General features: G+C 49.2%; 1 protein-coding gene across 3 annotated transcripts in view; it reads right to left on the bottom strand.

The window, feature by feature from the left end:
* Positions 1–8421, bottom strand: part of DNMT1 (DNA methyltransferase 1) — a 61854-nt gene extending 53433 nt beyond the window's left edge. For 2 of the 3 annotated variants that reach the window (XM_033200335.1, XM_033200337.1), the window contains exon 1: positions 8112–8368. In XM_033200335.1, coding sequence (XP_033056226.1) covers positions 8112–8191 — 80 coding nt within the window. In that variant the 5' untranslated portion in view covers positions 8192–8368. Of the gene's footprint in view, positions 1–8111 lie in introns of all 3 variants that reach the window. The other variant, XM_033200336.1, reaches the window with a different exon arrangement.
* Between the last annotated feature and the right edge of the window lie 4920 nt (positions 8422–13341).

Here is a 13341-nt window from a genome sequence, read left to right as displayed (position 1 = left end):
CAGCCTGACCAACATGAAGAAACTCCGTCTCTACTAAAAATACAAAATTAGCCGGGCATAGTGGCGCATGCCTATAATCCCAGCTACTCAGGAGGCTGAGGCAGAATTGCTTGAACCCGGGTGGCAGAGGTTGTGGTTAGCCAAGATCACGCCATTGCACTCCAGCCTGGGCAATAAGAGTGAAACTGTGTCTCAAAAAAAAAAAAAAGAAAGATATATATATATATATATATAAACAGCCACAGAAGAATAAGGCAAATACGGCTCACGCCTGCGGGCTTCCCAAGATAAAGGGTGTAACAGCTTCAGGAAGGAATTGAGAGCTCTGTGAGAACCGGGCACAGGAAGCTGCTTAAACAGGCGGACCGTCGAGAAATGGCCAGTTCTGGAAACACCCAAGAAACAAACGTGAGACTGGCCACACATAGAGAGGGAAAGGCACCTCCAGAGAGGCTGGCGACAGTCGGAGGGAGGGCAGAAGCATCACACTTATCAATCTTATTCCATAGTTAACAAACCACCAAAGCAGTCAAGGGGAAGTAGAACCCGTGATATCAGAGCCATGTTAAGAAAACTAACCCAGCAGAGATATCCAGTATAGATTGGATAGGAAGAAATTATAAAATGTTAGATTACTCTAACACCTCTACGCCAGAAATGCTGATCTGAAATATAGCAGACCATGGCTGGGCGCAGTGGCTCATGCCTGTAATCTCTATATGCGGGAAGCCAGGGCAGGAGGATCACTTGAGCCCAGGAATTCGAGACTAGCCTGGGCAACAGAGCGAGACCCTGTCTACAAGAAAAAATAATTAGCTGGGTGTGGTAGAATGCACCTATAGTCCTAGCTACTCGGGAGGCAGAGGCGGGAGGATCACTAGAGCTCAGGAATTTGTGACCAGCCTGGGCAACACAGTGAGACCTTGTCTCTACAAAAAAATAGTAATTAGCTGGGTATGATAGCATGTACCTGTACTCCTAGCTGCTCAGGAGGCCAAGGCGGAAGGATCACTAGAGCCCAGGAATTTGAGACCAGGCTGGGCAACATAGTGAGACTCTGTCGCTACAAAAAATAGTAATTAGCTGGGTGTGGTGGCATGCACCTATAGTCCTAACTACTCAGGAGGCTGAGGTGGGAGGATCACTAGGGCCCAGGAATTCAAGACTAGCCTGGGCAACACAGCGAGACTCTGTCTCTACAAAAAATAGTAATTAGTAATTAGCTGGGTGTGCTAGCATGTACCTATAGGCCTAGCTACTCGGGAAGCTGAGGCGGGAGGATCAATAGAGCCCAGGAATTCGAGACCAGCCTGGGCAACACAGCAGAGACCCTGCCTGCCTAAACAAAAAATAGTAATTAGCTGGGTGTGGTAGCATGCACCTGTGGTCCTAGCTACTCAGGAGACTGAGGCAGGATGATCACTAGAGCCCAGTGAGCTATAATTGTGCTGCTGCATTCCAGCCTGGGTGACAGAGCAAGACCTTGTCTCTAAAAATATAGTGGACCATGCAAGACAAGTTACAAGTCTCATCAACCCAGCTTCCTCAGGCTGGCTGCATGGCAGTTGGAGCAGGGCTGCCCAAGACAGCATCTGTAGTAGGCAAAAGAGTAGACCCACTGGGCGCGGTGGCTCATGCCTGTAATCCCAGCACTTTGGGAGGCTGAGGCGGGCAGATCACCTGAGCTCAGGAGTTCAAGACCAGCCTGGGCAACATGGCAAACCATCTCTACTAAAATTACAAAAATTAACCGGGCTTGGCCCGGCACGGTGGCTCACGCCTGTAATCCCAGCACTTTGGGAGGCCAATGTGGGCGGATCACGAGGTCAGAAGATCGAGACCATCCTGGCTAACATGGTGAAATCTCGTCTCTACTAAAAATACAAAAAATTAGCCAGGCGTGGTGGTGGGCACCTGTGGTCCCAGCTACTCAGGAGGCTGAGGCAGGAGAATGACGTGAACCCGGGAGGCGGAGCTTGCAGTGAGCGGAGATCAGGCCACTGTACTCCAGCCTAGGCGACAGAGTGAGACTCCGCCTCAAAAAAAAAAAAAAAAGACTCATAGTATAATAATTTTTTTTTTTTTTTTGAGACCAGGTCTTGCTCTGTCGCCCAGGCTTGAGTACAGTGGCATAATCATGGCTCACTGCAGCCTCCACCTCATGGGTTCAAGTGATCCTCCCACCTCTGCTTCCTGAGTAGCTGGAACCCCAGGCGCATGCCACCATTTTTGGCTTTTTTTTTTTTTTTTTTTTTGAGATGGCTGGCGGTGGGGGGGGGGGGGGGGTCTTCCTATGTTGCCCAGGCTAGTCTTGAACTCCTTGGCTCAAGCGATCCTCCTGCCTCGCCTCCCAAAGTGCTGGGATTACAGGCAATGAGCCACTGCACACGGCCTAGTCTAATAACTTTCACACATACTGGGAAACCAAAATGTGTGTGTGACTCACTTTCTTGCTAGATTCACTTTACTGCAGTGATCTGGAACCAAACCCACAGCATCCCCACTGTATACACAGGACCACATAATTAACGGGTGACGAAGGGCTTTGGACAGGTGCTGCTCTCAACACATCTATACCAATAAGCTCAGTCTTCCTAACACCCCTGTGGAGCAGGTAGCCCCACCCCCTTGTTATAGATGAAACACCAAGGCACCAAGAAGTTCAATCACTTAGCCATACAGCTGGCAAGTAGGGCAGGATGTGAACCCCAGCAGTCTGCACCCCTAGAATTCTACCACAGGGGAGCAAAACAAAAAGAGGTAAGTCAATTTTGCCTTATTCACTACATACTCAGTAGTAGCCAAGGAACTGGAGTTAAGGAGTTCAAGACCTAGCTTAATCCAATCACAGAATGACTAGCAGACAAGAAAGCTGTAGTAGTTACAAAAGCTAATCAGTTGTGCGAAGGAGGCTGCTAGCATTAATGTGTTAATCCAGGCTGTACAGGGGAAGAGCTAGCATGCAAGCATTCAAGTCTATTGTGCTCCAAGCTACAGATACAGTGAGTATGGCAGACACGCTCTGGTAACAGACTCTGAAATAATCACTAATTTCAGTGTTATAATGGCACCATGTGGGGTACACCGACAAGATTCAACACTTATTGTGGGGAAGCACGCCTAGCTGTCTGAGAGCAGGCTTAAGAATCAATTAACAGGCCAGGAACGGTGGCTCATGCCTGTAATCCCGACACTTTGTGGGGCTGAGACGGGCGGATCACTCGAGGCCAGGAGTTCAACACCAGCCTGGCCAACACAGCAAACCCCGGTTTCTACTAAAAATAAGAAAAAATTGCCGGGCGCGGTGGCTCAAGCCTGTAATCCCAGCACTTTGGGAGGCCGAGACGGGCGGATCACGAGGTCAGGAGATCGAGACCATCCTGGCTAACATGGTGAAACCCCGTCTCTACTAAAAAATACAAAAAACTAGCCGGGCGACGAGGCGGGCGCCTGTAGTCCCAGCTACTCGGGAGGCTGAGACAGGAGAATGGCGTGAACCCGGGAGGCGGAGCTTGCAGTGAGCTGAGAGCCGGCCACTGCACTCCAGCCTGGGCGGCAGAGCAAGACTCCGTCTCAAAAAAAAAAAAAAAAAGAAAAAATTAGCTGGCTATGTTGGCGCATGCCTGTAATCCCAGCTACTCGGGAGGCTGAGGAAGGAGAATTGTTTGAACCCGGGAGGCGGAGGTTGCAGTGAACCAAGATCTCACCACTGCACTCCAGCCTGGGCGACAGAGAGCCCATCAAAAAAAAAAAACAAAAAACAGGCTGGGCGCAGTGGCTCACGCCTGTAATCCCAGCACTTTGGGAGGCCAAGGCGGGCGGATCACGAGGTCAGGAGATCGAGACCATCCTGGCTAATATGGTGAAACCCCGTCTCTACCAAAAACACAAAAAATTAGCCGGGCATGGTGGTGGGCGCCTCTAGTCCCAGCTCCTCGGCAGGAGAATAGAGTGAACCCGGGAGGCAGAGGTTGCAGTGAGTTGAGATCGCACCACTGCACTCCAGCCTGGGTGACAGATAGAGACTCCGTCTCAAAAAAAAAAAAAAAAAAAAAAAAGAAAACAAAAACAAAAACAAAAACAAAAAACAAAAAAAAAATCAAACAATGAACCAGCTAGACACTATGGCTCATACCTGTAATCCCAGCATTTTGGGAGGCTAAGTCGAGTAGATCACTTGAGGTCAAGAGTTTGAAACCAGCCTGGTCAACGTGGCAAAACCCAGTCTCTAATAAATATATAAAAATTACCTGGGCTTGGTAGCAGGTGCCTGTAATCCTAGATACTTGGGACGCTGAGGCAGGAGACTTGCTTGAACTCAGGAGGCGGAGGTTGCAGTGAGCCGAGATCATGGCCACTGCACTCCAGCCTGGGAGACAGAGCAAGACTCAGCCTCAAGGGGGAAAAAAAAAATTAGCTGGGCGTGGTGGTGCACACCTGTAATCCCAGCTACTTGGGAAGCCGAGACAGGAGAATTGCTTAAACCCAGGAGGCGGAGGCTGCAGTGAGCTGAGATCACACCATTGCACTCCAGTCTGGGCCACAGAGCAAGACCCTGCCTCAATTAACAACAAAAAAATCTCAGTTTCAGGTACTGTTGGATGCCATGTTTATTTTTCATATAATGAAATATTTTCAAAATGTAAAAAAAAAAAATCTGTGGAGTGAGTCATATAAACTGCAGTTTCAATGTATAAACTGCATGTCTATCACATGGTCAAAAGCAGTCCTCCAAAACTCCAATGCCTCCAGTGAAGCAATCGGAGTTCAAAGAAATGTGGAACCCAGGGTCAATGGTGGATTGTAAGGCTCACCTAATGGTATTCCAATTCAGCCAAACAAAATATTTGCACAGGGCCAACAGAGCCCCTGAGCCAGTGGCCTATTGGCAACCCCAGTTGAAGGGAAAGGCTTTGGCAAGCAGACCGTAGCAGGAATTCCTGCTTCCTGGCAGTTAACTCCTCCAGCATCTACTTTTAAGCACTCTTGAGGAATAATGGCTGGGCCCAGTGGCTCATGCCTGTACTCTCAGCCCTCTGGGAGGCCAAAGCAGAGGATCGCTTGAGCCCAGGAGTTCAAGACCAGCCTGGGCAACAAAGCAAGACCCTCATTTCTAAAAAAAAAAAAATTTTTTTTTTTTTTTTGAGACAGAGTTTTGCTCCTGTTGCCCAGGCTGGAGTGCAATGGCGCAATCTCGGCCCACTGCAACCTCCACCTCCTGGGTTCAAGCCTCCTGGGTTCAAGCGATTATCCTGCCTCAGCCTCCTGAGTAGCTGGGTTTACAGGTGCCTGCCACCATACCTGGCTAATTTTTTTTTTTTTTTAGTAGAGATGGAGTTTCACCACGTTGGCCAGGCTGGTCTCGAATTCCTGACCTCAGGTGATCCCCTCATCTTGACCTCCCAAAGTGTGGGGATTATAGGCGTGAGCCACCGAGCCTGGCCTTCTAAAAATTTTTTTAAGGATTAGCTGGGCATGGTGGCATGTGCCAGCTACTCAGGAGGCTAAGGCAAGAGGACTGCTTGAGCTCATGGGTTCGAGGCTGCAGTAAGCCATGATTGTGCCACTGCATTCTAGCCTGGGTGACACAGTGAGATCCCGTGTCTTAAAAAAAAAAAAAAAAAAAGCTAAGTTAGCCACTAGCATGTGAACTTTTATGTGCCATGCATATTCTCATTTAACCCAATACCACCTGAAAACACATATCATTATTCCTAGACTATGGATACAGAGGTGGCATATGCTTGTTTAAGAACATCGAGCCAGTGGATGCCATGTTTTCAAGAAGGCTGGGCAGGCCAGGCACAGTGGCTCACACCTGTAATCCCAACACTTTGGGAAGCTGAGGCAGGAGGATCACTTGAGGCCAGGAATCAAAGACCAGCCTGAGCAACATGGCAAGACTCCATCTCTACAAAATAAAAAAAAAGGAATAAAAAAGGAAGGCCAGGCCCAAACTTCTCTGAATTGGGTCTAACATCATGAGGCCAGGTACTTTTGTACCTTCACTTCCATTCCATTTTAAATCAAGTTTTATCTTGGGAGGATACTGGCACAGATGATTCAAGAAGATATATACCCACTAACTGGTTAAGAAGTGGTTTGACGATAATCCCAGCACTTTGGGAGGCTGAGGTGGGTGGATCACTTGAGGTCAGGAGTTTCAGACCAGCCTGGCCAACATGGAGAAACCCCAACTCTACTGAAAACACAAAAATGAGCCAGGCATGGTGGTGTGCACTTGTAATCCCAGCTACTCAGGAGGCTGACGCAGGAGAATCACTTGAACCCCGGAAGTGGAGGTTGCAGTGAGCTGAGATCACACCACTGCATTCCAGCCTGGGTGACAGAGCGAGACTCCATCTCAAAATAAAAAAGTAGTAGTTAAGGCATGGTGGCTCATACCTGTAACCCTAACCTTTGGGACACAGAGGCAGGAGGATTGCTTAAAGGCAGGGGTTTAAGACCAACCTGGGCAATATGGTGAAACCTCATGTATACAGAAAAAACTAAGAAAGTCAGTTGGGCATGGTGGTGGTCGCCTATGGTCCCAACTACTCAGGAGGCTGAGGATCCCTTGAGCCCAGAAGTTCAAGGCTACAGTGTGTTATAATTGTGCCAGGGCACTCCAGCCTGGATGACAGAGTGAGACTCATCTCTAAAAATACATTTTTTTTTTTTTTTTTTGAGACAGGGTCTCACTCTGTCACCCAGGCTGGAGTGCAGTAGCACGATCTCGGCTCACTATATACAGCCTCAATCTCTCGGGCTCAAGTGATACTCCCACCTTAGTCTCTTGAGTAGCTGGGACTACAGGCACATGGCACTACTACTGGCTAATTTTTGTATTTTTAGTACAGATGGGGTTTTGCCATGTTGCCCAGGCTGGTCACAAACTCCTGGTTCAAGAGATTCATCTGCCACTGCCTCCCAAATTGCTGGGACTACAGGTGTAAGCCACAGCATCCAGCCTTCAAAAAAAAAGTGGGGGGTCGAACCAAATATCCATCCCTCCCCAAAGACCCAAATCAGAACTGGCCTGGCCCAACCAGGCCAGTTAACAAGCCCAAGGAAATAGAAAAATGGCAAAGAGTGCTTTCACAAATTCAGTTGGAAGTGTCCAGGCCTGGTGAGGGTTCCTATGCCTCATGCACACCTCACTTGAACAAGTTGTCAGGAATGAATTGATGGCGTTCATGGACAAGGGGCTGGGACCACTGCTCCCACTGATCCTGTGCACGGAAGTCGGATAGAGGCATGAATTGCTAAACCCAGGGCCTCCAACATTAGACACACACACTAAACAACACACCCATGAACACACACAAACACACACGAAAGTGTAGCCAGTTCTCAATAGCAAGACTTCTCTGATGCCCACGGCTCACAGGCACAGATTTACAGGAAAAGACCAACCATGCAGCCTTCACGCTTCCTGAGCCCTGCACGGCATTGCACAGTTAAAGTTCCTGCCATAACACAGACTTTCCCAAGCAGCAAGGAACACACAGTCCCAAGTGACAGAATGAGTCCCCCCTACGGAAGGCTGGGCTCTCAAATATGCGCCAGCCCAGCCCGGGCCCCGACCAGTGACGTCCGTCTCTGGAGGCCGCCATCGGGATGCACAGCTTTGGAGGAAAGGCACTGAGGGACCCCCCACCAGAGAAGTGCCACTGGGGACCGGGCCGGACACCGGAAGTGGAGGCCGAAGTGCCGGTGCCCGAGGGGTGTCCGTTGGCCGCGGGCTGCCCACTTCCTGTGCTACCAAGCTGGAAGCAGGAGCCCGGCCCACCGCTGCTTGGAGAAGGGGACCCCGGAGACGAACCCAAAGCTTGCTGTATTTGGGGATCAAAAGAGAACCCCCACCCTGCCTAGTTTCTAGCCACCAGGGAGCTACAGGGGAACCCACAGCCCATTTTGGCGCCAAACAGCCCGGGCACGCGCGACCGGAAGTGCCACCCTGCCCGCGCCAACTGCCGCTGCGCGCCGCACCACCCCACGCATGCGCGCCCGTCTGTCAGCAGCGGCCACCGGCCACCCCGAGGGGAAGCGACCCCCCACCCAGCGCCCTGCCTGGCCCCCCGAGTCCGCGTTCCCCCCATGGTACCTACCGCCTGCGGACATCGTCGGGCAGTGAGATGGCCGGGACGGCCAGTGTGGGCACCCGGGCTGGGGCGGTACGCGCCGGCATCTCGGAGGCTGCAGCAGACGCGACGGCGGCAGCGCAGGCGCCCCGGCTTTTCGCGCGGAAACCGATGGGGAGGGGCGATGAGCGGAGGCGGCGTCTACCACCCCAGTCCGGGCGCGGGGAGGGGGGAGCGGATGTACCAAAAGGAAAGAGGCGATACCCTGTGCAGAAGGATGGAACGGAGCAGGCCATGCCCAGGGACCACGCATGCGCGAGGCGGGCACGCACCCCTGCGCGGAGCAGTGGGCTCGTCCAAGCTCCACGGTTTGCTGGGAGGTGGGCACGGTGCCCGAGGCATTCATTCATTCATTCTTTCAGGTGTGATGGGGATAAAGCAGCAAGAAGCCCCCAAGGGCTTGTGAGAGCCCTTGAATAAAGTCCTCAGTTCCAATTCAGCCTCCATCTATTTGCTGGCTATACGACCTTGGATGGGTCAGTCACTAGGACTCAGCCTCTGTGTCCTCATCTGTAAAACGGGGTAATTGCACCTACTCTAGAAAATCTTGAGTATGCACAGAATTTGTAGCTAGTACCAAGAATCTCACAGTGTATAGAGACCCGTACCACTTCTATACCCAGTGTGTGTGGGGTTTTTTGTTCCCCTTTTTAAGCACCACGTGGCTCATGCCTGTCATCCCAGTACTTTGGAAGGCCAGGGCAGGAGGATCGCCTGAGTCCAGGAGTTTTAGACCAGCCTGGGTAACATGGAGAAACCACATCTTTTATTTTTATTTTTTTTTTGAGACGGAGTCTCGCTCTGTCGCCCAGGCTGGAGTGCAGTGGCGCGATCTCGGCTCACTGCAAGCTTCGCCTCCCGGGTTTATGCCATTCTCCTGCCTCAGCCTCCTGAGTAGCTGGGACTACAGGCGCCCGCCACCACACCCGGCTAGTTTTTTGTATTTTTAGTAGAGATGGGGTTTCACCGTGGTCTCTGTCTCCTGACCTTGTGATCCACCCGCCTCGGCCTCCCAAAGTGCTGGGATTACAGGCGTGAGCCACCGCGCCCGGCCAGAAACCACATCTTTTAAAAGAAAAAAAGAAAAACAAAAATTAGCTAGGCGTAGTGGTGTGTGCCTGTAGTACAACTACTCCAGATTTTGAGGCAGGAAGATCGCTTGAACCGGAGAGGCAGAGGCAGAGATTATAGTGAGCCATGATTGCGCCACTGCATTCCAGCCTGGGAGACAGAGCAAGACCTTGTCTCAAAAAAATAAAAATAAAAAGTAAAAATAAATTAAGAAGCACTATGCCAGGCGCAGTGGCTCACGCCTGTAATCCCAGTGCTTTGAGAGGCCCAGGTGGGAGGATCACTTGAGGTTAGGAGTTCAAGACCAGCCTGAGCAACATAGGGATACCCCATCTCTACAAAAATTACAAAGATTTGCTGGGCATGGTGACATACACCTGTAATCCTACCTACTCAGGAGGCTGAGGTGGGAGGATGGCTTAAGCCCTGGCAGTGTAGGCTGCAGTGAGCTATGATTGGGCCACTGGACTCCTGCCTGGGTGACAGGGTAAGACCCTGTCTCACTCTGTCACGCCGGCTGAAGTACAGTGGTGAGATCTCGGCTCACTGCAAACTCTGCCTGCCAGGTTCAAGAGATTCTCATGCCTCAGCCTCCCTAGTAGGCTGGGATTACGGGCGTACTACACCACGCCTGGCCAATTTCTATATTTTCAGTGGGAGAGACAGGGTTTCACCATGTTGGCCAGGGTAGTCTGGAACTCCTTACCTCAAGCAATCCACTTGCCTTAGCCTCCCAAAGTGCTGGGATTATAGGCCTAAGCCACCGCAACCGGCCGGAATTTTTTTTTTTTAAGCACCAGAACACGGGGGAAAGATTGTGTCTTTAACAAATGGTGCTGAGATAACTGTATAACCACACATAAAAAAATGAAGTTGGACCCTTACCTTACACCATATACAAAAAACACAAAATTGATTAAAGACTTAAACATAAGACCTGAAACTATAGTGCTCCTAGAAGAAAACATGGGGAAAAGTTTCATGACATTGGATTTGGCAATGATTTCTTGGATATGACAGCAAAACACAAGCAACAAGAGAAAAGATAGACAAATGGGTTTGCATCAAACTTAAGGATAGCTATACAGCAAAAGAAATGACCAACACAGTGAAAAGGCAACCTACAGGATGGGAAAAAAAAAAGTTTGCAAACTATATTATCTGGTAAAGAGTTAATATCCAGAATATAGGAAAAATTATAGCCAGGCACAGTGGTAATGCCTGTGATCCCTGTACTTTGGGAGGCCCAGGCAGGCAGATCACTTGAGCCCAGCAGTTTTAGACCAGCCTGAACAACATGGCGAAACCTCATCTCTACCAAGAAAAGAAAAAAAATTATATAAAAAATAAATCACTACTGGTCAGGCTCGGTGTCTCACGCCTGTAATCCCAGCACTTTGAGAGGCCAAGGCAGGTGGATCACCTGAGGTCAGGAGTTTGAGACCAGCCTGGCCAACATGGTGAAACACTGTCTCTCCTCAAAATATAAAAATTTGCTGGGCGTGGTGGCACACACCTATAATCCCAGCTACTCGGAAGGCTGAGGCAGGAGAATCGCTTGAACCCAGGATGTGGAGGCTGCAGTGAGCCGAGATCGCACCATTGCACTCCAGCCTGGGAGACAAGAGAGAAACTCTGTCTCAAATAAATAAATAAAAATTTAAAAAATAAAAAATAAATTACTACAATGCAACAACAAAAACTCCATTTAAAAATGAGCAGATGGGTTGGGTACGGTAGCTCACGCCTGTGATCCCAGCACTTTGGGAGGCCGAGGCGGGCAGATCATGAGATCAGGAGGTCAAGACCATCCTGGCTAACATGGTGAAACCCTATCTACTAAAAATCCAAAAATTCTCTGGGCGTGGTGGCAATTGCCTGTAGTCTCAGCTACTCAGGAGGCTGAGGCAGGAGAATGGTGTGAACCCGGGAAGCGGAGCTTGCAGTGAGCCGAGATCATGCCACTGCACTCCATCCAGCCTGGGCAACAGAGCGAGACTCCATCTCAAAAACAAACAAAAAGAGCAAATGACTTCAATACATACTTTCCCAAAGAAGATACGTGAATAGAAAACAAGCATATGAAAAGATGCTCAACATCACTGGTCATCAGGGAAATGCAAATCAAAACCACAATGAAATATCCCTAAGACCCCTTAGAATGGCCACTGTCAAATAATAAGTGTTGGTGAAAATGTGGAGAAATTGGAACCCTTATGCACGGTTGAGAGTCAAATAAAATGGTGGAGCTGCTATGAGAAACTGTGGAAGTTCCTCAAAAAATTAAAAATAGAATTATCATATGATCCAGCAATCCCATTTCTGGATATAAATTCAAAAGAATTGAAAAGAGGATCTTAAAGAGATATTTGCATACCCATCTTCATTGCAGCATTAGTCACAACAACCAAGAGATAGAAAAAAAAAAAAAAAAGATCATATTGCTTCTAAGAGATGGAGTCTTGCTATGTTGCCCAGGCAGGTCTCAAACTCCTTGGCTCAAGGCATCCTCCTACCTCAGCTTCTCAAGTAGCTGGGACTACAGGTATGTGCCACCATAATGGGCTAATTTTTTATATTTTTTGTAGAGACAGGATTTTTCCATGTTGCCCAGGCTGGTCTCGAACTCCTGAGCTCAAGCAATCTGCCGGCCTTGGCCTCCCAAAGCACTGGGATTACAGGTGTGAGCCACTGCAGCCAGCCTAATTCAGTCTTTAAAAAAGAAAAAGTGGCCAGGTGCAGTGGCTCATACCTGTAATCCCAACACTTTGGGAAGCCAAGGCAGGCAAATCACCTGAGGTCAGGAGTTCGAGACCAGCCTGACCAACATGGAGAAACCCCATCTCTACTAAAAACACAAAATTAGCCAGACGTGGTGGCTCATGCCTGTAATCCCAGCTACTCCGAAGGCTGAGGCAGGAGAATTGCTTGAACCCAGGGGGTGGAGGTTGAGGTGAGCCAAGATTGCGCCATTGCATTCCAGCCTGGACAACAAGAAACTGTCTCAAAATAAATAAATAATATAAAAGTAAAAATACAAAATTAGCTGGGTGTGGTGGCACACACCTGTAATCCTAGCTACTGAGGAGGCTAAGGCAAGGCAATCACTTGAACCTGAGAGGTGGAGGTTGCAGTGAGCCAAGATCCCGCCACTGCACTCCAGCCTGGGTGACAAACTGAAACTCTGTCTCAAAAAAGAAAAAAGAAAAATATCTTTTTTTTTTTTTTTTTTTTTTGAGACTGAGTCTCACTCTGTCACCCAGGCTGGAGTGCAGTGGCGCGATCTCGGCTCACTGCAAGCTCTGCCTCCTGGGTTCACGCCATTCTCCTGCCTCAGCCTCCCAAGTAGCTGGGACTACAGGCACCCGACGCCATGCCCGGCTAAGTTTTTGCATTTTTAGTAGAGACGGGGTTTCACTGTGTTAGCCAGGATGGTCTCGATCTCCTGACCTCGTGATCCGCCCACCTCAGCCTCCCAAACTGCTGGGATTACAGGTGTGAGCCACCGCGCCTGGCCTGAAAAAATATCTTATTATATGCTGCAACATGGATGAACCTTCAGGATATTACGCTCAGTGAAAACTTAATCACACAAAGACAAAATACTGTACGATTCCACTTATGAAGCATCTAAAATAATCAAAATCTTAGAAACAGAAAGTAGAATAGTGGTTACCAAGGACAGGAGGAAGGAGGAAAAGGAGTCACTGTTCAAGAGTTTCAGTTTTACAAAACGATTCCAGAGATCTGTTGCACAACAATGTGTATATACTAACTGCACACTGAAAAATTTATAAGATGGTAAATAAAATACTATTAGTAAACGGGGCTAAGGTTTTTTTTTTTTTTTTTTTGAGACAGAGTCTTGCTCTGTCGAACAAGCTGGAGTGCAGTGGCACAATCTCGGCTCACTGTAACCTCCACTTCCTGGGTTCAAGCGATTCTCCTCCCTCAGCCTCCTGAGTAGCTGGGATTACAGGTGCGTACCACCATGCCTGGCTAATCTTTGTATTTTTAGCAGAGAGTGTTTTGCCGTGTTGGCCAGGCTTGTCTTGAACTCCTGACCTCAAGTGACCCGCCCACCTCAGCCTCCCAAAGGGCTGGGATTACAGGCATGAGCCACGGC

Source organism: Trachypithecus francoisi, unplaced genomic scaffold, assembly GCF_009764315.1.
Source record: "Trachypithecus francoisi isolate TF-2019V2 unplaced genomic scaffold, Tfra_2.0 Lachesis_group5, whole genome shotgun sequence".
In the NCBI taxonomy this organism is placed as follows: Eukaryota; Metazoa; Chordata; class Mammalia; order Primates; family Cercopithecidae; genus Trachypithecus; species Trachypithecus francoisi.
This window is presented reverse-complemented; position numbering and strand designations above follow the sequence as displayed.